The sequence below is a fragment of the Pogona vitticeps genome, chromosome 5 (genome assembly GCF_051106095.1).
Source record: "Pogona vitticeps strain Pit_001003342236 chromosome 5, PviZW2.1, whole genome shotgun sequence".
Classification (NCBI taxonomy): domain Eukaryota; kingdom Metazoa; phylum Chordata; class Lepidosauria; order Squamata; family Agamidae; genus Pogona; species Pogona vitticeps.
The window spans coordinates 105,425,737-105,452,380 of NC_135787.1; the positions used below are offsets into that span (position 1 = coordinate 105,425,737).

The 26,644-nt window shown below is 41.8% G+C and overlaps 1 protein-coding gene across 2 annotated transcripts in view; it reads left to right on the forward strand.

Annotated features, from left to right (window-relative positions):
* The window catches only part of ARFGAP3 (ARF GTPase activating protein 3), a 42,354-nt gene that overhangs the window by 2,948 nt on the left and 12,762 nt on the right, over positions 1-26,644 (forward strand). The window contains exons 2-10 of one of the 2 annotated variants that reach the window (XM_073000820.2): positions 1,844-1,962; positions 10,196-10,268; positions 12,684-12,815; positions 16,519-16,602; positions 20,319-20,406; positions 20,793-20,852; positions 21,535-21,579; positions 22,171-22,217; positions 23,265-23,404. In XM_073000820.2, the coding sequence (XP_072856921.2) occupies positions 1,844-1,962; positions 10,196-10,268; positions 12,684-12,815; positions 16,519-16,602; positions 20,319-20,406; positions 20,793-20,852; positions 21,535-21,579; positions 22,171-22,217; positions 23,265-23,404 (788 nt within the window). The remainder of the gene's footprint in view (positions 1-1,843; positions 1,963-10,195; positions 10,269-12,683; positions 12,816-16,518; positions 16,603-20,318; positions 20,407-20,792; positions 20,853-21,534; positions 21,580-22,170; positions 22,218-23,264; positions 23,405-26,644) is intronic. The other variant, XM_073000821.2, reaches the window with a different exon arrangement.

Sequence of the window (26,644 nt, forward strand, 5' to 3'; positions counted from 1 at the left end):
CTTGGGTTAAAAACAGTCTGAGTTACCATTGTATTTTATTGCTAAAAAAGGAGCTTTCATTGAAATCTGTTGGGAATTAGAACAAACCAAATTAAAATTAATAACTCTAAAGAGTCTACTATTTAATTTGTTTTGCTTTTAATTAATCAGAGTTGTTGATGTCTGGTGCGGGAAGGACAGAAAGAAAGGGGGGAAATCAGCTCTTGGGTCAGTGCACAAATCACAGGGCATGTTTCTGGAATGGGAATGTAATGGCATTTTTGCCATATACTTGGATCTCCACAGCACCAGGATATGCCAAGAGCATTTGATGAAATATTATTAGTAGGTTTTATTCTTAAAATTAGAAAACGATTCTTAAAATTAGAAATAAACTTGGCCTTTTTTCTTCTTCAAGTAGTTAAATGAATAGAACTTTTTAAGAAGGAACAACAAATATCCAAACATCCAATGTTTGGAATTTGAAATTGAAACATTGTACAGAGTAGCTTCATGTTTAAAGTGGGTTAAGATCTTTGTGTCACTGCTTGAAGTTGTGAATGTGATATTAAGTAGATTTATTATCCATTCTAAGTTCACTGTGAAATATCACATTATTGTACTATACTACCGAACTTAATTTGTTGCATTGAATGTTGTGTGAAACAAATGGCAATTTACTAATTCACTAAATGGTTCTCTTGATTCAAATAATAAAAAAAAGTTCCTTAGCTAATGTTTTGTCACTGGGGAATAATTTAGTAAAAAAGCTTTTTACATTTTTTAAAAACAATAGCATGCTAAAGTGCTATTCAGAACCCTTATTTTCTCTTCCTCTCCGCTGAAATTTATGGCCAAAGTTCTATTCTCTTTATCAGTGCTGGTAGTGCACTTTCTGTGCACAACGTGGAATGTGCTCTTTGAATTTTGGTTGAAAACTGATGAGCTGGCTGAGGAATTCTGGGTGTACTAAGCTGATGTTTTCATTTATTCTTGTTGAACAGTGACCTTTCAGAATGGGTGGAACTCTGAATCATGTGCAGTTAAAAAAAACCAAACTACCAGGCAGTTGGGTTTTTTTAGTGCAGAGTGGCCACAGACCTTTTTCTTTATGCAATTTTCTTTATGCAATTCTGGCATAATCATATAATCCCACAATCATTCAGTTGTGGTGACAGAAAGTAAAATAATTCAGTTCTCTAGTCACTTGAGTTTGAAAGATCAGTGTTTAAAATAACATAACAAGTTTCTAGACCAATAAAGTGATCTTCAGCATGAAAGTTTAAAAAAATATGCAGGGCAAACATAAATTAAGTATGTGGGCTGGCAGGAGACAATTAACTGTACAGTATAAGGTAAGGTAAACGTTCCCTTTGACAATTTGTCCAGTTGTGTTCGACTCTAAGGGGCGGTGCTCATCTGTTTCCAACCCATAGAGTTAGCGTTTGTCCGAAGAGAATCTTCCGTGGTCACGTGGCCACCGCGACTAGACACGGAACCCCGTTTACCTTCCCACCGAGGTGGTACCTGTTTATCTGCTCACATTTTGCATGCTTTCAAACCACTAGGTTGGCAGGAGCTGGGACAAGCAACGGGGGCTCACTCCATCACATGGATTCGATCTTACAACTGCAGGTCTTCTGACCTTGTAGCACAGAGGCGTCTGCGGTTTAACCCGCAATGCCACCATGTATAGTATTGTATACTATACACTACTGTATAGTACTGTATACTATACAGTATAGGAACTACTTCTATTGGAAGTAGTGATTGACTGGGTTTAAGTTTTATCAGATGAGAATTAGTGTGCTGGGTAAATATTTGAAAATTTAATGTAATTGGCAGTGTGTGTTGCTTTTCTTAGACGTGTTTCGACTGTGGAGCAAAGAATCCAAGCTGGGCAAGCATAACATATGGCGTCTTCCTGTGTATTGACTGCTCAGGGACTCATAGATCCCTTGGAGTTCACCTGACTTTTATTCGGTAAGCAATTTGAATGCTGTCCTCTGGGTTATTTTCTGTGTTAATGCATTTGTGTTGGATTTTTTCTCTTACTAAATGTATCTGTTATTAAATTATTTGTCTCTGTCTCCTGTATCTGTCAACTATACAAATCTTGTTGTACACTAATACTAAATGAATAAGAATAATTTTGTAACATTGATGTCATGTTTGGATTCTAAAAGAGAATGTTGGAGCTAAAATTTTGGATTTGATCTCAGATGTTGGATTTCAGACCCCTCACCATTTAAATTAGTTTTAGTTGATGTAACCTATGCTTTTACAGTTTTTGTTTTGTTTTGTTTTAAAAACAAATGTTTTTAGCTACTCTGGGAGTTGCAAGCCTAAAGTCTGGGTCAGCAATATATTTTTTAAAAAAATCTATGGTAACTATTGGATTTTTCCAGTGCTGTTGTGAAGGAAAAGATTTAAACTAATAGTAAATTTAACTGATTCTCATTGTAAACAAAGTTGAGGTTTATTTCCAGAGCCCCTCTTGCATTATTCTTGACTGTTGTCCACATTCCAGCAAGCGTTGGCCATTTTCATTCATCTTTCCGATGCCAAAACGGCCGAGACAAGTGGGCCAGGAGTTGTGATCAGCCCCAACTCTAGCGTTAAAGTCTCCAAGAATGAACAGTGCCTCTCTTTCAGGGACTTTTTTGATAGTAGCTGCCAGATCGTCATAGAATTTGTCTTTCACTTCTGGAGTGGATGACAGTGTTGGTGCATATGCACTAATGAGGGTTACTGGTCCGGCTGATGAGTGGAGCTGCAGAGACAGGATTCTTTCACTCCCCGCAGTAGGTGGAACAGTGTATCTCAGAAGAGTATTTCTGACTGCAAAGCCAACACCATATTCCCTGGTCTCATTCGATGGTTTTCCCTGCCAGAAGAATGAGAAGTTTTTTTCTTTGACAGATCCCGAATCTGGCAGTCTTGTCTCTTGCAGGGCAACAATGTCCATCTGCAGTCTACTCAGTTCCATGTCAATGACAGCTGTCTTGCGCACATCGTCTATTTCTTGCAGGTCGTTAGGAAAGCCGTAGTCAGGGAAGCCAGGGGTCATTGTCCGTACATTCCAGGTGCCCAGCTTTAGGGCAGAAGTTTTCTTACGATTGTTGCATGGTGCACGGTTATCGATCTGCTTGTCGGGTTTGACCCTAAACCCCACGCACCCCGTGAAGTTAACAGACCGTGGCGAGGTAGCACCTTACTGGCTGGGGGCTGCCCAGCTTAAGGCGGGCGGTATCTACCTAGTGAGGTGCAATGACCTCTCCCACCGTCAGAAGTAGCCCCTGGCGTCCTGCTCTACGCCAATTGGTCTTTGTGTCAGCAACACATTCTTTAACACGAAGCTGCAACACAGAGTTTCCTGGAGACATCCAAGATCAAAGCATTGGCATCAGCTCGATCTAATCCTCACTAGACGTTCCAGCCTTCCTAGTATTACGATCACACGCAGTTACCAGAGTGCTGATTGTGATACTGATCACTCCCTGGTAGGTAGTAGAGTAAAACTGCGAACAAAGAGAGTATATCACACGAAAAAGGAAGGAAGACCACGTATTGACATCAGCAAGACTTGCGATCAAAGAAAAGTGAAGGATTTTGCCCAAGCACTTGAGGAAGCCCTTCCAGGTCCGGCTAATGCAAATGCACCTGAACGATGGGAACACTTCAAGAACACTGTCTATAACACCGCCTTATCCACCTTTGGCAAGAAGACCAAAAAGATGGCTGACTGGTTCGAAGCCCATTCAGAGGAGCTAATGCCAGCCATCGAGCATAAGAGAAGAGCTCTAGCAGCATACAAAGCCTGTCCTAACGAGTACAACTTGCAAGCTCTTCGAGCTGCTCGCAGCCAAGTCCAACAGGCAGCCAGGAGATGCTCCAACGATTATTGGCTCCAGCTCTGCTCTCAGATACAGTTAGCAGCGGACACAGGTAACATCAAAGGAATGTATGACGGTATCAAGCAAGCCTTAGGTCCAATTCAGAAGAAATCTGCTCCCTTGAAGTCTGCTACAGGTGTGCTCATTCAGGACCGAGTACAGCACATGGAACGCTGAGTACAGCACTACTCCGAGCTATATTCCAGAGAGAATGTAGTAACTGAAGAAGCATTAAATAACATTGAGTGCCTGCCTGTCTTGGAAGAGCTAGACAGCGAACCAACCCTAGCAGAAATAAATGCGGCCTTGGATTCCCTCGCCTCCGGCAAGGCACCTGGAAGGGACAACATCCCTGTTGAAGTGCTGAAATGCTGTAAGGAGATCATCACCACCGAACTGTATGAAGTCTTTCGTCTCTGCTGGAGGGAAGGTGGAGTACCACAGGACATGAAGGATGCAAACATCGTCACATTGTACAAGAACAAAGGAGACAGGGGCGACTGCAATAACTACCGTGGCATCTCTCTTCTTAGTGTGGTAGGGAAGCTGCTTGCCCGCGTTGTGCTGAAGAGGCTCCAGGTGCTTGCAGACAGAGTCTATCCAGAATCACAGTGTGGATTTCGAGCCAATAGATCCACCACTGACATGGTATTCTCCCTCAGACAGCTGCAGGAGAAATGCAGGGAACAACAACAGCCACTCCTTGTGGCCTTCATAGACCTTACAAAAGCATTTGATCTGGTTAGCAGGGACGGCCTTTTTAAAATACTTCCCAAGATTGGATGTCCACCTCGTCTCCTCAACATCATCAGATCTTTCCATGAGGGAATGAAAGGCACTGTAGTTTTTGACGGCTCAACATCAGACCCCTTTGACATTCGAAGCGGAGTGAAACAGGGCTGTGTCCTCGCACCAACACTTTTCGGGATCTTTTTTGCTGTCATGCTGAAGCATACCTTTGGAACTGCAACCGAGGGCGTCTATCTCCGGACTAGATCAGACGGAAAGCTCTTTAATCTCTCTAGATTGAGAGCAAAGACCAAAGTCCAGCTGAAATGCATGCGGGACGTCCTCTTCGCATGTGATGCAGCCATTGTTGCCCACTCTGCTGAAGATCTCCAACAACTCATGAATCGTTTCAGCAAGGCCTGCCAAGACTTTGGACTAACAATCAGCCTGAAGAAAACACAAGTCATGGGCCAGGGCGTGGACTCACCTCCTTCTATTACCATCTCCACAAAAGAATTGGAGGTTGTTCATGACTTTGTGTACCTCGGCTCAACCATCTCTGACACCCTCTCTCTAGATGTTGAGTTGGATAAACGCATTGGCAAAGCAGCCACCATGTTCTCTAGACTCACAAAGAGAGTATGGCTCAATAAGAAGCTGACGACACATACGAAGATTCAGGTCTATAGAGCATGTGTCCTAATCACACTCCTGTACTGCAGTGAGTCCTGGACCCTTCGTGCACGGCAGGAGAGGAAGCTGAACATGTTCCATATGCGTTGCCTCCGACGGATTTTTGGTATCACCTGGCAGGACAAAGTTCCAAACAGTGTAGTCCTAGAACGAGCTGGAATTTTCAGCATGAATACATTACTGAAGCAGCGACGTCTACGTTGGCTCGGGCACGTCGTGAGAATGGCTGATGGTCGGATTCCAAAGGATCTCCTGTATGGAGAATTAGTGCAGGGGAAGCGCCCCAGAGGGAGACCACAACTGCGATACAAGGACATCTGCAAGCGGGATCTGAAGGCCTTAGGAATAGACCTCAACAGATGGGAAAACCTGACATCTGAGCGTTCAGCCTGGAGGCAGGCACTGCATCACGGCCTCTCCCAATTCGAAGAGACCCTTGCCCAGCAGGCCGAGGCAAAGAGGAAGTCACAAAAGCAGCAAAATCAGGGAGCCGGACAGGGGACAGATTGGATTTGTCTTCAGTGTGGAAGGGACTGTCACTCTCGAATTGGCCTTCTCAGCCACACTAGACGCTGTTCCAAGTTCTCCATACAGAGCACATTACCATAGTCTCTCGAGACTGAAGGATGCCTACCTACTGTCCACATTACTGTGAATATTGCTCTGTTGAGTTTGTGAATAACACAAATGTCAAGAATAAGCAGATAGTTCCTTTGTACTGGATGTGCTACACATAACCTCCCTCAAGCTATATAGAGAGCTGCATGTAAATTAGTTTTTCTTTGTATATTAGTTATTATTATACCTTTCCCCAAGATTGGCTAGTTCTACTTGACATTCCATCTCCTGTAAAGTATTATTCACAGTTTCTTATAGATAGTATCCCTTTTTGAGTAACTGTTCCATATTAATTTAAAATGTTTGGACTTTGATTTTAGAGACCCAGAATATTTTTCGTAATTCATATTACTCTCTTCAAAACATATGATTACATATTGTGTATTTGTTACACAAGAAGTGAAAAATACTTTTTACACATATGTGATACAAATATCTCTTCATTGTCTAGTGGAACTGGCATGAAGGGGTTCTCTCCTTCCTATTGAGAAGGCAGGGAGCAGACAAAGTTCCAATGTATAGACAGGAGGAAAGGGAAAACCTCTCCCCACCTCCTGTCCTTGTTCTGCCTTTATTGGAACAGCAGAGCTTTTTGCTATTTCTGAGTGGCTTCTGGAAAAGGCCTTCATTATATCTATGTTTAGTTTCTTTTGCATTGTTTTTCTTTGACATTTCTTTTCCTCAACCTCCTCCATATTCTCATGATTTAGGATTAGGGAAATATTCTTCTCTATGTTTTTGATGTCAAAAAAAGGACAGCTTTTAGAGGACTACCTTGGATGTTATGTTGTCAGCTACTTCATTCAAGCAAAGAAATGCTGGATGGAAACACTTTTCTTGAAGGCTAAGGTTATCCATCCAGGTGACCTCTGGTCTTCATTGACCTGGAGGAACCTTACCGTCATAGACATATTTTCAATTTCCCATTAGAGCACGTCACAGGAGGTTCTTTATGTTTCTTCAGTGAGCCTTTTCAGTTCTGAAAAGGGGACCAGAGGAGCAAGGTGTTCTGTGGTTCACAGTTGTCATAGTTAGTTGCTGGGTAATGGGGTATGTGATTGGCTTTGCACTCTGTGGATAGACCAGTGCTAGAGATACTTACTGCTCATTCAGTGTTCATCCCCCCTCCCCCACAGTCATTTACATAGTGGACATATGGGACATGCTCCGCCATCTTCATCTGACATTGGATTAATCAATATGCTTGGGCCACCTGAGGTCTTCTGTAGGGAAAATGATAACAAACAAACAAATATTAGAAACCTTTTTGTATAAGGTTCACAACTTCGTTGAGTTACAATGGAAGATTGCTGTTACTGTGAAGGTTCCTTTTGGTCCATAGGGACTGAACCCACCAGGCTCTCCAGGGCTGTGATCTTCTCTTTCCACATTAGGATTATTGGGGATTTCCTGGTATTCACATTTATGTGGGTATCCTAGGTAGTTGTTATATCCCTTACCTTTTTATATTCTTTTTTTGTTCTTGTCTGTTTTTTAACTAGAAGGAACCTTCACAATAAGTTTAACTCTTTATTTGCTATGACTTATACCAAAGTTGGTTTACAACTGCTAGGCTATAATATAAAGTATTGGTGTATTAACAGTCTCATGTAGGCAGGGATCTATAAATCTCTTCCATAGATGTTTAGACCCAAGTTATTTACAAATGTTGGGAGTCGTAACCCAAAATATCTGAAGGGCATAGAGTAGAGGGAAGGCTGCCTTAGGTACTTTTGCACTGTTCCGTTTGTTGTTCTTCATGAGTTCCATAGAAATCCATTGAGCAGAAGGCCCTCACCAGTGCTACCTAAGATCTAGAATGAGTATTTATTTATTTATTTGTTTGTTTATTTATTTCTTTATTTATACAGACAGACAGACAGACAGTGTAGGCATCCTTCAGTCTCGAGAGACTATGGTAACGTGCTCTGTATGGAGGTCTTGGAACAGTGTCTTGTGTGGCTGAGAAGGCCAATTTGAGAGTGACAATCTCTTCCACATTGAAGACAAATACAATCTGTCCCCTGTCCAGCTCCCTGGTTTTTCTTGTTTCGGGACTGCCTCTTTGCCTCGGCCTGCTGTAGAAGTGTCTCTTCAAATTGGGAGAGGCCATGATGCACCGCCTGCCTCCGGGCTGAACACTCAGACGTCAAGGTTTCCCATCTGTTGAAGTCCATTCCTAAGGCCTTCAGATCCCGCTTGCAGATGTCCTTGTAACGCAGCTGTGGTCTCCCTCGGGGGCGGCTTCCCTGCACTAATTCTCCATACAGGAGATCTTTTGGAATCCGACCATCAGCCATTCTCACGACGTGCCCAAGCCAATGTAGATGGCGCTGTTTCAATAATGTATACATGCTGAAAATTCCAGCTCGTTCTAGGACTACTCTATTTGGAACTTTGTCCTGCCAGGTGATACCAAAAATCCGTTGGAGACAACGCATATGGAAGGTGTTCAACTTCCTCTCCTGCTGTGCACAAAGGGTCCAGGACTCGCTGCAGTATAGGAGTGTGCTCAGGACACAGGCTTTATAGACCTGGATTTTGGTATATGCCGTCAACTTCTTATTAAGCCATACTCTCTTTGTGAGTCTAGAGAACATGGTAGCTGCTTTCCCAATGCGTTTATCCAGCTCGACATCTAGGGAGAGAGTGTCAGAGATTGTTCAGCCAAGGTACACAAATTCATGAACAACCTCCAATTCTTGCATGGAGATAGTAATAGAGGGAGGTGAGTCCACGCCCTGGCCCATGACTTGTGTTTTCTTCAGGCTGATTGTTAGTCCAAAGTCTTGGCAGGCCTTGCTAAAATGATTTATGAGTTGTTGGAGGTCTTCAGCAGAGTGGGCAACAATGGATTTCAGCTGGACTTTGGTCTTTGCTCTCAATCTAGTGAGATTAAAGAGCTTTCCGTTTGATCTAGTCCGGAGGTAGACACTTTCTGTTGCAGTTCCAAAGGCCTGCTTCAGCATGACAGCAAAGAAGATCCCAAACAGGGTCGGCGCAAGGACACAGCCTTGTTTTACTCCGCTTCGGATGTCAAAGGGATCTGATGTTGAGCCATCAAAACCTACAGTGCCCTTCATTTCCTCATGAAAGGACCTGATGATATTAAGGGGTTGAGGTGGACATCCAATCTTGGGAAGTATTTTAAAAAGTCCGTCCTTGCTAACGAAGTCAAAGGCCTTTGTGAGATCTATGAAGGCCACAAAGAGTGGCTGTTGTTGTTCCCTGCATTTCTCCTGCAACTGTCTGAGGGAAAATACCATGTTGGTGGTGGATCTATTAGCTCGAAATCCACACTGTGATTCTGGATAGACTCTGTCTGCAAGCACCTGGAGTCTCTTCAGCACAACACAGGCCAGCAGATTCCCTACAACGCTGAGAAGAGATATGCCACGGTATTATTGCAGTCGCCCCGTCACCTTTGTTCTTATACAATGTGACGATGTTTGCGTCCTTCATGTCCTGTGGTACTCCACCTTCTCTCCAGCAAAGACAAAAGACTTCATACAGCTCAGTGGTAATGATATATTTACAGCACTTCAAAACTTCAATGGGGATGTTGTCCTTTCCAGGTGCCTTGCCAGAGGCAAGGGAATCCAAGGCCGCTTTTATTTCTGCTAAATTTGGTTCACCGTCCAGCTCTTCCAAGACAGGCAGACACTCAATGTTATTTAATGCCTCTTCCGTTACTACATTCTCTCTAGAATACAGTATAGCTCAGAGTAGTGCTGCACCCAGCGTTCCATCTGCTGTGCTCAGTCCTGGATGATCACGCCTGTAGTAGACTTCAAGGGAGCAGATTTCTTCTGTATTGGACCTAAAGCCTTCTTGATACATGCACACGCGTGCGTGCGTGCGTGCGTGCGTACGTACGTACGTACGTACGTACGTACATACATACATACATACATACATACATACATACATACATACATACATACATACCCACCCCACCTATCTGGTCATTGCGACCACTTGTTTATTTCCTGGGGGCAAAGCATCTTGGCATCGAGAGGTTCATCATCTGGAGCTCCTGATTCATCCTGGCAGCAGGGTCTGAACAAAACAGAAGATATCTACTGCTTGGGTCTTAGATGCTGGTGGTATTGATGGGGTGGAGGTATGCATTTTAATATCACTGAAAAATAAATCAATACCCTTTTGTGAAGCAGAAAATGTACATCTAAACACATTTGTGAGGATAGGTGATTACATTTTGTGTTTTGAAACTGTTTTTGAATGCATGGTTGAAAATACTTTGTATGGTTTTTTTGTAGGTCTACAGAATTAGATTCAAACTGGTCGTGGTATCAGCTGAGGTGTATGCAAGTTGGAGGAAATGCTAATGCTGTAAGTTTATGTGTTGCGAATTGTTGTTCTCCTTCCAGATATGTTTTATGTTTAACTTGTTCATATCTAATAGCAAGGTTAGCTGCTAATTTTATAAGAATGTAGAAAATATGTACTTTGTATTTTTTTAAAAAGTGAAGGGTGAGGAAAAGGATACTTTGCTTAGGCAGATTATGAACGTGCTATGCCATCTCCTCTTTACCAGTGGCCCATCCTGATAGATTCCTGGGGTTGGAGGATGCAGCCTCTTCATACAAACCTTGGCTCAACATTTTCTCCCAAGGACTTTCTGCCCTTTTTATATAGCTTTGCACCATCTTCCTGGGGCTGAGGCATAAATAAAAAGCCGTCTGGACTGCTACCTAAGGGGTAACTTCAACGCCTGCTCAAGACAGAATGAGGATTCAGAGTATGTACTGTCTGGCTAATAACTACCCATTCGTCTCCCTTCCTGAGTAACCAGGGTGGTTTTGGAGATTTCCCTTTGCCTTGCACTTGGTCAACCTAAGCATCCATGCTGCAGCTACTCTTTTCTATCACTAGTGGTTCTGGACTTAATGGCCTCCATGGGTCTGTACCAACTGGACACACTTATTTTGCCAGGGACTGTAGACTGGGTCTATAGTCCACCACATAATAAGGTAACTGTATTATAGTCTGGGTGCACAAGTAAATTCTGTAGTTCCGTGTCATAGACAGATCACAGTCTGATGGAGTTCAGATTTTGTTGTTGCTTAGTTAAGTCTTGTCCGACTGTTTGTGACCCCATGGACCAGAGCACGCCAGGCCCCCCTGTCTTCCACTGCCTGCTGGAGTTGAGTCAAATTCATGTTGGTCACTTCGATGACACTGTCCAACCATCTCATCCTCTGGCGTCCCCGTCTCCTCTTGCCCTCACACTTTCCTAGCATCAGGGTATTTTCCTGGGAGTCTTCTCTTATGAGATGGCCGAAGTATTGGAGCCTCAGCTTCAGGATCTGTCCTTCCAGTGAGCACTCAGGGTTGATTTCCTTCAAAATGGATAGGTTTGTTGTCTTTGCAGTCCAGGGGACTCTCAAGAGTCTCCTCCAGCACCACAGTTCAAAAGCATCATTTCTTCGGCAGTCAGCCTTCTTTATGGTCCAGCTCTCACTTCCATTCATTGCTACTGAAAAAACCATAACTTTGCCGATGCGGACCTTTGTCGGCAAGGTGATGTCTATGCTTTTTAAGATGCTGTCTAGGTTGGTCATTGCTTTCCTCCCAAGAAGCAGGCGTCTTTTAATTTCATGGCTGCTGTCACCATCTGCAGTGATCATGGAGCCCAAGAAAGTAAAATCTGTCACTGCCTCCATATCTTCCCCTTCTGTTTGCCAGGAGGTGATGGGACCAGTGGCCATGATCTTAATTTTTTTTGATGTTGAGCTTCATTTTTTGCACTCTCCTCTTTCACCCTCATTAAGAGGTTCTTTAATTCTTCCTCACTTTCTGCCATCAGAGTGGTATCATCTGCATATCTAAGGTTGTTGATATTTCTAATGGCAATCTTTTTTCCGGTTTGGGATTCATCCAGTCCTGCCTTCCCGGCTTGGGATTCATCCAGTCCTGCCTTTCGCATGATGTATTCTGCATATAAGTTAAATAAGCAGGGAGACGATATACAGCCTTGTCGTACTAATTTCTCAATTTTGAACCAATCAGGTGTTCCATATCCAATTCTAACTGTTGCTTCCTGTCCCACATAAAGATTTCTCAGGAGATAGATAAGGTGGTCAGGCACTCCCATTTCTTTAAGAACTTGCCATAGTAGTTCAGATTTACCAGGTCTCAACTATGGTATTCTTCTAAGTTGACTGTCTGATATGGGGCTTGTAGATACTGCCTTATGGTGGTTCTGGTCCTGTTGGAAGGGTAAGTTCAGAAAGTGTTGCTGGAGACTACTTCTGTGGACACTGACATGTGGACTCCTTCCAGGTTCCATCTCTTCCTCCCCCAGCTATTGAATATGTACGTGAAACTTTTAGAAGTAATTTGAAATTATCAAAATCAATCCAGGCGGTGCTTCTGGAATGGAAGGATCACCAAATGGAGCTGCCATTGCCCAGAGGATGACTTTCTTCTAAGAGGCTTCTTTCACACCCCTTTCAATGTGCTAAAGATATCCAACTCTGTTTTTCCTTTCCATTTAAATCTAAGCACATAGTTCTGCTTCTGAAATGCTCTGTAATGTCAGCAATAAACTGTATGGGAATATTCTGAAAAGCATATAATTTAATATTTTAGGCCTTCTTGGTAGAGGGTAACATGCAAATAAAATAAGTTGACTGACTAATTAGTAAAATGCTACATCTTTAATATACATTTGTTTTAGCTTTAAGAAAACAAATTCACCTGTGGTGTTTTAAAATATATGTCCTATCCCTGTCTCCTTTGTAGTCTGCATTTTTCCATCAGTACGGTTGCACAACAAATGATACCAATGCCAAATACAGCAGTCGTGCTGCTCAGCTTTACAGAGAAAAGATTAAAACTCTTGCAACTCAGGTAACACGGAAGCATGGCACCGAGGTTAGTAATCACATGTGGTTTAGTCACTTGTTAACGTATGTGGTGACATCAAAATACTAATTTGGAAAGATGAAACATGTTGCATTGCATAAATTGCATATAAATACATTATAAACGTCTAGTGTGAATTGTACTGCTACAAACAATTGACAAAAAAGATTACTGTGTGTGGTTGATATGAATTGTTTTTAGCCCTAGTTACCAGCAATGAACATCCCATGTCATTGCAGGGCTACAACAGCCATCTCAGCCATCATAGTTACACCAAAATTTCTATAATATTTTAATGTTAGAATTACAGCCAGGTAAGGCACCTTGTATAGTGCTGCCTTAGTGGCACCATATAAATGAAAATCATGAACACAGAGGAGACTTAGTATGTTAACGTAGAATTTATACATTGATGAGTACTTATATATGAATGAGGTTTTCTTTTGAATTAATAGAAATAATTTTAATATCAGTAGTACCTTATTCTGTTAGTCAGAATTAATTCTAAAAATAGATCTGATTTTTTTAAAGCACCTCTTTTGGAAACACGACAAGATGAAAACATTCTCGTGTTAGTGGCTTATCATAAAAATACCACAACTTTCACAATTTCTGCCAGTCCTTTACAATTACTCTTGTATGTTCTATATCAGAGATAGTTTCTAGAGGTTGAGAGGCCACATAATCTTATTTAGGTCTTCTACAGATAACTTGTGCCTGATAATTTTACCTTCTGGCCAAAATCCTCTTAGTTACTCTGGTGTAACACAAAACAAAATAACTTCTGGAGGCAAATTGCCTCAAGTTAATCACTATAGACCCTATCTGTTTCATGCTGAACTATGTGACACAGCATACTACTGATAATATCTATGGTGATTTCTTATTTTGAGGCAATTTGTTTCTAGAAGTTACAGCATTTGTATAGATACAGAAGATTATTTTGGCCCTAGTTTTACAACTTTTGAATCCCCACTTTAGAACATCATTAAACATGTCCTATACATTCTTTCTCATCTCTTTACCCTACTTCTATTTTTTTTTCACCCTCTCCTGTCTGCCTTGGAAACAGCTTCTCGTTTCTAGGTTTGTTGAGTCAGGACAGGTTCCCTCATGAGTTAAAACATGCTTTTTGTATAATATATGAAATAGAGCGGAGCAGTTGCAGTAGTCATAACCATGCTATCCCATCATTGCATTTGATATAATCACTAAAGCCCTATTCAGCCATTCCAAAAGGGTTGATTTGAACTGTGAGCAGAGAGAGACTGAGTCTGCAGAGAGAGAGGTACAGTCTGAAGAGGAAAGCTTCTGCTGTGCTTGGAGTCCCTACTAAGTAACTGAGGTCTTTCTGTTCTTTATACAGTAGGACCCCCCTATCTGTGGGATCAGCATCCACTGAATAATTTATCCACTGCCTGAAAATACTAAATAAAACCCTCCAGAAATACCTATTCATACTTACTTCCAGAGTGCATTTGTCAGAACTGGGCATTAAATAGAGACAGAGACCATGCAGTGTATAGTGTTCAATACTTCTGTGTTTTTTGGCATTTGCAGGGGTGAGCTTGGAACCTATCCCTGCAGATACTGTGGTCCTTCTCTACTGTCATTGTGGCGATCTTCCCTTGTTGCCCCTATTTATTTGGTCCTCACAAGGGATCACCCCCTTTTCCTTCACACTGCTACCTGGTATTCTCCTAATACCACTTATGTTATACCCGTGTGCTGCCAAAACTAAGGGTTATAGAACTTAGGAATCAGAGGTTTAATTAAGTATTCTTTTATTGTCAAACAAATCATAAAGGTAAATCACATACTGTATTTGCCGGTGTATAAGACGACTGGGCGTATAAAACAACCCCCCAACATTTCCACTCAAAATATAGAGTTTGTATATTTCTGAAGGGAAATGGTGGGAGTTTAGAAAGATAAGGGAGAGGAGGAGGGCAAGCGGCTCTCGGCGGCAAGCAGGCAGCTGGCTCAGCGGCGCAGGGCAGCGGCCTCTGGCCACTCAGGCATGGCCGGCTCTGCTTCCCTTCCTCCCTCTGACTGACCGACCGCCTACTTGCCTGCCTACCTGCCTTCCTCCCCGGCTGGCGCGGCCCCGTGTCACTCACAGCAACGGCTCCTTCTGAAGTGCACCCGGCGTATAAGACGAACCCCCCCCCCCCACTTGGAGGCATGTTTTTCAGGGCAAAAAAGTCATACGCCGGCAAATACGGTAAGATCATTTAAGAACTGTATCAGGTTTTAACATGGATTGGATTATGTATGCAATCACTTTTATTCCAACTACTATGTACTTTCAATCAATATCTCTCTGGTAGTACTAGTAACTTCATTCTTGCTTGTTCAATATCTTTCATCTCAATTCCCTCTCCTAACACTCTCAGCTCAAATCCCTAACCCTCTCCTTCTCTCTTCTAAACCCCAACTGCCATTCCACATCTCCAACTGTCTCTCTAACTGTCCAACTGTCTCCCTAACTCCGCCCCTCTTGCCCTATCATTGGCTCCTCCCCCTTGAGCTTCTGTAATGGACAGGCAGGAATGACTTCACCTTTTGGCGTTTCACTACAGTCGTTCTCATGGGGACAGCAACAGCCAGGGTGCAAGGCTAGAATTCTCCTGCTTCCCTCTTTTTGAACTTCTTAAGAAGACGACCACTAGGGAAGGAGCCAGCTGACTGTTGTCAAGTTCTTTAGCAAGTGAATTGAACAGATGAATCCCTCTGCTATAATGTGATCAGTCAGCCTGCTAAATATGGTAGTTCATCAGTTTTCCCACCTTAGTTCAATGAGTTGGTTGGCTTATTTTAAAGTTCACATCAAATAGGGATCCATAGTGAAAAGTTGGAGTGATTTCCTCTGCTGGGAATGCTCCAGCTAGTCTAAAACAGGAAAGGTTTAGCACTACATGGGATATCCACCCCCTTGTTGTTGTCTCCTGCTCTGCCACATAATGCTAAATGTGTTAAGATTTGGGGCAGGTTGTCAGGCACTGGCTTGAGTGAATAGCTTTGTTTGTTGGTCCTAAACATTCCCAAAGCTATCTTTTGATTTTAATTTGTTTAAATTAAAATCTTACAATTTGCAAGCGTATTCTTTTGCATATCTAAGGAATCTTAAGTACCCGTATTTTTCGCTCCATAAGACGCACCTTTCCATAAGACGCACCAATTTTTTAGGAGAAGAAAACAGGAAAATATAATCTGTTTTCTTCGCTCCATAAGACACACAGACTTTCCACCCCCCCGTTTTGTGGGGAAAAAGTGCGTCTTATGGTGCGAAAAATACGGTATGTAGAAACCACTGCATTATTTAAGAGTAGCCATATGTTAGTTGCTAATAGACTTGGTTGTCCAAGATTGCTATTAGACAAGACGATACTGAGGTACTAAATGTTCAGCATCTACTGATGCTTACCATTATCCATTAAAGCATATGTTTACCATGCAGATTGTCAGCAGGATAGTGTTACTTTAAAATGTCCTTAGAATGTCGATTCTTATCATGATTGTTCTGACCTTTCCCCTGCTTTTTCTTTATATTTCATTCTATGGCTTTACATTGCTGAGCATTGCTGCCTTCATATCTGAGATTTGTCTAAACCTGTGTAAATACAGTGTTTTTTCCCTGTGGAAATTTTCTCATGTATTGCTGATAAATACTGAGAGAGCACCATGAGATGATATGCTGTGTTTGTTCTAGTTGTGGATAGATGGCTATGGAGCCCCACCCCTGTCACCTCAAGAAAAAGAGGAAGATTTCTTTGCGACACACGTTTCTCCTCAGGTATAGAATTAATTGAATTTTGCTTCTGAAGTGTGTGTTGTTTCTTCTTCGTGGTCTCTGTGAATGCACACTAATGGGTTAATTTGTGCCTGTGAAGAGTGATCTCGGAACCTTCTAGAGCTCAGGCACATGGTGCTGGGACCTCCTCCATGCTGCCTATAACCCCGCCCCTGCCTATAACCCCGAGTGCCTCAGTTCTGTTTCTGCCGCCACTGTTGCAGCATCTTGAAGTCTTTCGCATAGCGTTTTTTCGCCCTATTCCTCCTACTACTCCTCAACCTCCCGGTTATTTACGACTTCGGACTAATTGATTATTCTTTTGGTTTCGTGAGGTGGCTTGAAAGCATATAACTGATTTATCTTTCTGTTGTGTTTGTGAACTTGTTTATGGCCTCCTCAGGCCCCTTCAAACGTTGCTTCTCTTGCCCGAATAAAGTCCCCCTTTCGGATAGACACTCCCAGTGTTTATTTTGTTTGGGTGAGGAGCACCAACCAGCTCGATACTGGTGATCATACAGCACCTTCCTGCGGTCCCGATACTGGCTGCCACTTTGCCCGGGGTTGAGGACACCATTTTGCCTGCTTGATTGAATGCTTCACATTGAGACCCTCGACCCCAAGAGTTTACTCTGTGTCTGGGCCGAAAGGAGGCTTTTACTTCTGAATCGGAAGCTTCAGTTGAGGACTTAGATAAAGATTCTCCTCCAAATCTTCCCACACCAGACTCCGAGGTAGCGGGTAGCCACCCACCTTCTTCCTCAGAAGATTACACAGCTTACTTGCACCTGATACGCAGGATAGCGAGAGCTATGGACTTGGCAGTAGATCAACCAGTTATAGAAGAGGCCTTCCGTGCATTCGAAGCACACTTCCTCAGCAGGGTAGTTCAAGTGGTGTCAGACAACACCACAGTGGCATTTTATCTGAACAAACAGGGCAGCACACACTCCCTCCACCTACTGTACTTAAATGTCCAGATGTGGGAATGGTGTTACGATCACCACATCTATCCTGTCGCGATTCATGTAGCCTCAGAGGACAATGTGCTTGCAGACCACCTGAGCAGACTGCAAGTATGCACCCACTTGTGAACTCTGAACAAGGACATATTCCTGTCCCTCTGCCGCAGATGGGGCATGCCCCAGATAGACATCTTCACCTCTCCAACCAACGCAAGATGCGTCCGCTACTGTTCCAGGGTGGGAATCGGCCACAGTTCGTTGGGAGACGCTTTCATGATCTCGTGGACACACAAACTTCTGTACATATTTCTACCCATACCACTAGTACAGAGGACTATGCTCAGGATACGCCAACAGGGATCAAATGTCATTCTAATTACCCCTTGGTGTCCACACCAGCCGTGGTTTTCAACCCTACTTGGACATGCTGTAAACCATGTACATCTCCCCCTGCTCCCACACCTTCTTGCCCTCCACAATGGCATGACGTTTCACCCAGACCTACAATCCCTACACCTCACTGTCTGGAGGCTGCTCCCACAGTAACAGATGTCCTTGGTCATGCACGGCGCCGTTCCATGACCCTCACGTACTCTTGTAAATGGAAAGCATTTGCCACTATACATGGCTTACTGATTATACCTACCTCACTGGATGCAGTACTGCAATTCCTCCTCCTCCTCCTTTTCCATCGTGGCCTGTCCCACTCTATCTTGAGGGTTTACGTAGCTATGATAGTGGCTCACCAGCCACCTTCTTCAGCAGCAGCAAATTTGTTCCGTCATCCAATGCTCAAATGTTTTCTGTGTGGATTGAAAAATATGTACCCTCCTTATAAGGCGCCATGTCTCAATGGTCCCTCCAATTAGTCCTTAACAAACTCATGGGACCTCCTTTTGAACCACTGGCCTCTGCTTTAGACAAATTGCTCTCGCTAAAGACTGCATTCCTTCTGGCTATAACCTCTGCAAGGTGGGCCAGTGAACTAGCTGCCCTGCGAGTCAATGCACCCTTCCTCCAATTTCACCCAAACAAGGTGACTCTGTTCCCCGACCTTTCTTTCCTTCCTAAGGTGGCCTCAAGCTTTCACCTAAACCAGCTGATCGTACTGACGACATTCTTTTTGTCCCCCATCTCTAGTCTGGAGCAGGCTCTCCACTCTCTGGATGTTAAGAGAGCCCTTGCGTACCATGTCTCTCACTCTTCTACCTTCTGCTCATCCCAGTGTTTGTTTGTCTCCTTCCATGGACAATCAAGGGGCTCTCCAGTCACTCCGCAGATAATTTCTCAGTGGATAGTCTCCACGGTCTGTGTGGCTTATGAGTTGGCCAAGACTCCCCTACTAGGTATTGTACAAGCCCATTCCACCAGGGCTGTGGCTTCCTCTACGGCCTTCCTCAAAGACATGGACTTGCTGATATCTGTAAAGCAGCCACGTGGGCCACGCCACCCACATTTGCGGCTCACTATTGCTTGGACAACCGAGCTAAAGCCGAGGTTCCTGTCGGCCGTGCTGTATTAGCACCTGTTCTTTCGTTATGTCCCTCCACCTCGCAGGTAAGTTTGCCAAACACCCATTAGTGTGCATTCACAGAGACCATGAAGAAGAAGAAATGGTTACTTACCTGTAACTGGTTCTTCGAGTGGTCGTCTGTGAATTCACATTTCCCGCCCTTCCTCCCTGCTAGCCGTCACGTGTGCCTCACAGCATGCTGCGCAGTGGCGGACAGTTCTACAGAATTGAGGCACTCTGTGCCAGAGGGGTTATAGGCAATGTAGGGGAGGTCCTGGCACCATATGCCTGAGCTCTAGAAGGTTCCAAGATCACTCTGCGCAGGCGCAAGTTAACACATTAGTATGAATTCACAGATGACCACTCGAAGAACCAAAGTTACAGGTAAGTAACTGTTTTTTCTTAAATAGCATAGTTTCAAATATCTTTTGTGGCCTGTACATTGGTGTGCATTGAAATCTTACTCAGTACAATAGAAGAATTGAGGGTCCATGTTCTTGTTGATCACCACAGATAAGGGTGAAGGGAGCTTCTCACATAGTGTATAGAGTACACTGTTATGTTTGTGCAATGTGCAGTTGCCTAGGTAGGCATGAACTTTCTCTGTCCTTTGACAGGGTAGATGATATAATCAGTCTTTCAGACATAACACTGCAGTACCCCAAATTGTGAATTATGGTAACTGCAAAGTTTGTATCCCCTAACCTCTCCCTTGGCAGCAGTTGCAGGAAACATATTTCTGTTCAGGTCTGATTGCGTAATAAATAAATTCTATGATACATTACAGATATGTCACTTTTTATTAGTTGTATAACAGTTATTTTTGTCTTTGTTATATATACACACTCTCAGAATGTAACTGTCTGTAGTCACGTGTATTGTGAATTGGGCTGATTTTAAATCCTTCTAATGCGATTTATTATGCATGAGGAGTGGCAGCCACATGCTAACTTTATAGAAGTTAATAGTATAGTATTCTAATACCACAGGTCATGGTGTAACTATTTGTGTCCTCTTATAACTGGAATCTGCCATACTAATTTTGTCTGATACATACTTTTTCTTAGTGAGAAAAATCATTAATTGTGAAACCATAGTTACATAAAATATCACCAATTGTATAGAGCAAACAGTGGTATGAATATTGAGATTAGCCAGGGTCTTAGATAGTTCAGATTTAAGTGCTTTGGACGTATTCTGAATGGATAATAGTAAGTTGTGCTTCATTCCCCCCCTTCCAGGTTATTAATGCAGAATGGGAAGCATCACGTCAGGAGACAATCAACCTGAAGCAGAATTCTTCTGAAGATAATTCAGAAAACAAAGAAGGTGAGCTTTCTCACTTCAAGAACATTTTTAAATTGCTGGCACTGTGCAACTAAATTTAAGCATTCCTCAGGTTCCACTGATTTTATCTCCTTAGGCATTGTTATGTTGCATGTATAATTGCAACCGACACCAAATATTAGGAGGCTGTATTTCCAATTTGCAATATAGGAGACCTACAGAAAAAGGACTAATTATATTGTATTATGAAAATATCTTCCCCATTGTTTTGTCACTACAGTTGAAGTTCAGCATTCCCAGCTACATGGAAATTGAGACAGTCAAGTAGTCATTGTATATTTGTGAGAGAGGGTGGGGGAAGGGGAGAGATTTTAAAAAATAAATTCTAAAAATCATCTTTGTCCTTACTGTTTTTGTTATATTTCTAGATGAACCTGAACATGGACCAAGTGTTGATTGTCTTAGTGTGTCACCACAAGCTTCTTTAGGTAAATCAAGGCTGAAATAGAAGTCCCATTTAAAAAAAGGTCTAAAGAGAGGTTCATGTAATAGTGTAAATAAGAGAAACTACCTGAAATTTTGAAAGTATCACAGCCCACATTATAGCCAATTTTATCAGAGGCATAACTTGGAAAATGCATGTGGGATTGATCAGTATGTCATTGTTGAAACTGCACACTACTAGACATGTTTCACCTAGGTTTTTCTGCCTTTATAATCATTGAGATGTTTATAGAAGTAATTTCTTCCAGTAACTTTTACCCTAAATTGTGTCTGTCTAAGCATCTCATGCCTGACACCCTAGGTTGGACACTCCATCATCTCGGTACATCTCAGATTGTATTCTTGCAGTGTAGCCAAGTGTCCTCTCAAGAGCTCTAGAACCTTGTTCCTTTGTTCATTTCTCTCTGCAATCCTGTGGGGCCACTGCCAACAGAGATTGCAATTGGGGGTTGCAAATTTCAGTGCTCCCACATATGAAACCATGTCATCTCACAGTTCTCCCTCGGTATTAATCAGCAAGAATTGACTTGACTACACACAGTTATTATTAATATTTTGGTGACAGACACAAATCTGTTGGGTTCAGTTGCTATAATCAAAATAGCTCTTTATTTAAAACATTGATCTTTTTAGTGAGTGATGTCTGTTTTTTATTTCTTATTTTAGCCAACTCGGAGAATGTAAATACTTCAGGCAGCACACCTAGCAAAGGTGACTGACATTTTAGATATCCTGTTTGCTGCTTTACTTTCCACGTATATTACATCTGTGGAATAGTGCATTATTACACTGTCTTCATAATTTGCAGCATCAATTTAATCAAATGTGTCGTATTTCAATTGTCTCAAGTGCTTTAAACCTCTGTCCCAACTTCATGCTGTTTTTATATCTACAATCTTTCAAATGTTATTAAAACACCTTAAATAAAGCTTCTGTTCAGTATTGCATCTTTAACCAAGATATAAAATTTGTTTATGTTTTATATCCATATATTAAGGTGTGTTTGTCTAATAATTTGGTAAGCTCTGAATTGTTGTCATTGCCTCCCTTTCTTCCATTTGTGGTTTTAATATTTTTTGAAGATGGCATTTGCACTGTTTTGTGGGGCTGTTCCTTAATTGTGAACATGAGACAAATCATGCTGCATCCTACTGCTAAATTTCTTAATTAAACTGCTGTATTAATAAGCAAAATAAAGGAGGAAACTTGCTTGTACTCTATGCTTTTGCATGGCCTACAATTAATACTACTCTTGCAATAGTTGAATATACATTGTAATAGAATATGTATTGATATTTGCAGAGACCAGCTCCATGATAAAAAAGAAGCCAAACCAAGTTAAAAAGGGGGTAGGTGCTTAAATTGTCTGATCTTTTTCACTCTGTTTTAATCTGCATAAAAATTAGCTTTTTCATGAGGTGCATGTTTCCTTGGCTAAGTGTTTGGTGCCCTTTTTCACAGTGTTGCCAGTTCTCAAGAATGTAAAATAGGTAAAAAATAATAATACTTGGACTCTAATCAGAAAGGAAAGGGCCCGCATAGCTGTGGCTATATGCACATAGTCTTTCATTAAAAATGTGACATTCTGCTTATTAGCTGTTTAATATGGAAGGGAAATTGTTTTTTGCCCTCATTCCATTTTGAGATTGTTGGCTTGTGGGTTGCAAGGTTGGGCATGGTTTTGTAGACTATTTTTGTTATATCCAGTTGGCTGGAGTATACTGGGGAATCATGCTAATGAAAAGATGCTGTGTGGTTGATTGTCTCTCCTCAAATGAACAAATGCATATGCTATGGATTCTTCTTTTGTTATGACTCCTTATTGTTTGGGGAAAGACAAACCATGATTTGTAAATGACAGAAATGAACAGTAAATAGGAAATGTGCAGTTTGTTCAGCTGGCCCAAGCAACATGTACCACTCCATTTGATCATTCATAAGGCAGAATTCTGGTATACTCTGCCATGTAAACATTTCCATTGGTACAATTTAAGTATCACAGCTGGACTATGGTTTTGGCTGTCAGGAGACTGCCATGAGTTAGTATGCTGATTATCTCCTGTAATAATTCCAAAACAGAACATTGATTCCTATCAGTGACCATAGGTTGGCCTGATTATGTTATCAAGGCAAAATGGTTACCACAAACCCATGAAGTGTAAGAGGATCAGTGGTGTGCCAAGAAATTGGATTTGCAAGCCCATATTGTGACTCAGCTTACTGTATATTCTGTTGCCTCCTCTTGTCATTATTTGAGCTTTTCTCTTCTCATGTTTTGTAGAAGGTGAGGAACATAATATACACAGAGTCATTTTGCCAGCAAATGCCTGTATTTTGCTTAATTTTTTCCTTGCATCGCTAACCAATATTGCCCTGTTTTGTTTTTCTTGTTGAAGCTTGGAACAAAGAAAGGTGGTTTGGGAGCCCAGAAAATGAGCAGCAAGAGTTTTAATGAGATTGAAAAACAAGCACAAGCAGTAGATAAAATGAAGGAAGAGATGCATGTTGGGAAAAACATTGAGAAAGAAGAACCACTGTAAGTGTGTAAAGCTGTTTATGACACTCTTAGCAGATTATATGCAGGATGTCTGATGTTGCACAGAATGCAAAAGAAATTTCTCAATAACACCTGTTTTATTCTAATGCACTGTGTAAACCATGAAATTGAATTGTTATACTCAATTGCTCAACAACATATAACCTGATACAAGTTTTGGTTTTTGTATCTGAAAAAGGACATCCTAGAGTCCGGAAAGGGCAACCAGAGCTTTTACAAAATGAAGACATCAAAGCACTTAAATTTCTGATGATGCCAGCATATTCAGGGCTGTATGGCTTAGGAAAAAAGGCAGCTCAGAGGATATTAAAAGTACTTAGAAAACTATACATTATGTGGAACAGAGTGCATATGGGTTTTTATTCAGCCTCTCATAGGGTGAGTTCCAGCTAGTGTCTTCTGTCTGTAGATGGACTTCTATCAGCAGGACAGGAAGGGAAAAAGTTCACCTTCCTTCTTGAATGCCCTTGGGGCTCCCCAGAATCTACCCCAGGGGGATTGGGCCTGGGGTAGATTCTGTATGGCTTAGGAGAGGGATAAAGGGAATTGAAAGTCCAATTGTATGAATGTTGTCCATTTGCTCAAGGTTGTACATAACCCATAATATTAAATTCTGTTAGCATTAAACCTTTGGCAAATACGAAATGTACTGGGTTGCATAATGAGGAAATTTATGGAACTTGTCACAAGATGGAAATGGTTATGGTATTAGATGGCTTTCATATTAGGCTAGGCAAATATATGAAAGATGTTTCAATTGATAGTGGTTGACTGTGATTCTAAATGAAACCTTTCATTTTCAGAGGGAGTATTTTGGCTTCTACAAACCTGTTGTCCCCCGGAAACAGTAGGCTACAACTGGCATCATCAGTGTGTTTGTTCATTCTGACTGAGAGTAGTGGGGATGCTAGTCAAAATACTTCTGGAGAGCAGCAACATTTCTTTTGAGTAACAGCTATTATAAAGGTAGCAAGGAAGACTATATCCTTTATGCCCTTCTTTGGGCTTCTCAGAAACATCAGGATGGCCATTTCTCAAAACCAGGATGCTTAGTTTGGTCTAATGCTCTCTCTTATGTGGCATATAGTGGAGGTGCATAGGTTGGCCTGCAATATTTGTAATGTGCCTGAGCCCTGCTTCACATCGAAAACATTTCTTAGAACATTGCAAGCATCCCTAACTAATAAGGAAAAGTAAATTGTGAACTGCAACATCACTCTTAATTCATGGTTAACTGATTGGCCTTTCTATTCTCTTCATTCTCATTCTCACAGTTTAGGAATGTGCTCCGTTTCTTAAACAGAGCCCAAACATGTTCCTTCAGTTATTTACACAGTGCATGGAAAGATCTTGCAGGCAGCTAGAACTTGCAGCCTTTAACACTGGGAATCTTTAAATATATATATTTATATATACACAAAACTACAAAGGCAAGAAGGAAAGCTTCCAGGAAGGGAAATACTCCTCATCTTCCTTAAAGATCCAGTTATGGTTATTTTCACTACCGGTAGGTGGCAGCACAAGCACATTTACAGACAAGCATTCAGTGTTGTGTATGGTTTCCCCTAATAAATGCTATCACAACCCAATTTGTGTCATATTCTAGAGAACTGTCAGCTTGGTATGAATAATCTCATAGTGGGGGAAAGGCAGGAACTGGCCAAGATTGTAGTGTTTTTTGGGTATTAGGATCTGTGTTTACTGAACCGGTAAAGATACGGAGCATACTAAACTTGTCCATTCTTTACACATTTCCATTGCCCTCTACTGGGGGTCTGATAGCCTGAAGAGGAAAATCTCATCTGAGCGTGGAGGCTCTTTTGTAGTCTTAGAACCTCTCTGCAATGCCATATAGTTATTGTATATGGTTTCCTGATAGCACTGTTTGACACAGAAAAAAAATACCCTGTTCGCTTTTGTTTCTCTTTAAAACACTCCATCCTTCCCCTTTAAGAGCTGGCCTGTATCTATCTGGCATAGGGCTGGAGCATGCAAATCTTTTAGGGACAAATTCATTGAGATGCAAAATAGCTCTTTGTTCTGCCTTCACGAATGGGTAAGGAGAGTCAAAATATATTGCACTGAAGATAAGGACCTTTTAAGCACCAGTTGGATCACACCAAGTTTGACAGTGTGGACGGGCCTTTACCATGTGGAGGACCTCCACAGAAGATTTATGGAACTGTTGCCTTCCATATGTAGCACAAGATTGAAACACATAAGAAGCAGACTAGGCAAGAATGCACCCTCTTCTCACATGCCTAGTGTAGATTCAGTAATATTTGAATAGGATTTGTATTGTGTATATCTTGAACACAGTACCTTAAATCCACGTAAATCCTCTTCCCCCACCCCACATATTTCCTTCTTGGGGTGGTACTGCCTGAGAACAAATTCAGTACCCCCCACTTTGCCTGCAGGTAAAACACAGGCAGAAATCATGTTGCTGAGCATAGTAAAATAGTCCCATTAAATCACTGGGGATTTGCTTAGTCAGCTCCTCGGAGAGTTCCACTGGTTCAAATGGGACTACTCTAGTTGTAACTTACTACTCTAAAGTCACATTAGAGAAGTCCCACTTGATTCAGTGGAACCTATGGAGGAGTTGACTCACCAGATCCTCACTAACTCAGTGTACCTACTGTAGTGCGATTTACTATGCTAAGCAGTAAGATTTAAGCATCTAATTTCTTGACACAACTGTTAACTAAAAGCGTTCATGATTAATCTCTTTTGCCATGTAGTAAGCTAGGAGATTATTTCTAAGGCTATTTCATTTTAGATTGTTATGAATTAGATTTATTAAATATCTCTGTTGCATTTTGACCAAACTGCTTCTCAAGGTAGGCCGCAAAATTTGAGCAAACATGTAGTTCTGACATCTTTGATTTTGTTAACGCTGTCAGAGAGAGATGAAAGTAAGTGTGGCTTTTGTTTCTGTAGCTGAAAAATTTAAAAGCACGTTGACTGAAAGTTTTTGCAACGTATTTGCACGGCTTAAAGATAGGAGTTTGCATTGTAAAATATCTTCATGACTTTGTTCCTATCGATATGTGTTCATCTGTCATACTGTGATCACTTCAATTGCCATTAGCTTCTAAACTATATTATTTGGCAAATTATATGCTTAATGAAGTATCTGGCAATTTGTGATACTTCTCTAGTGAGTTGTTTCATGTTCTGTAAAACTGGCATACATTTGTGACATTGTGAGGATCC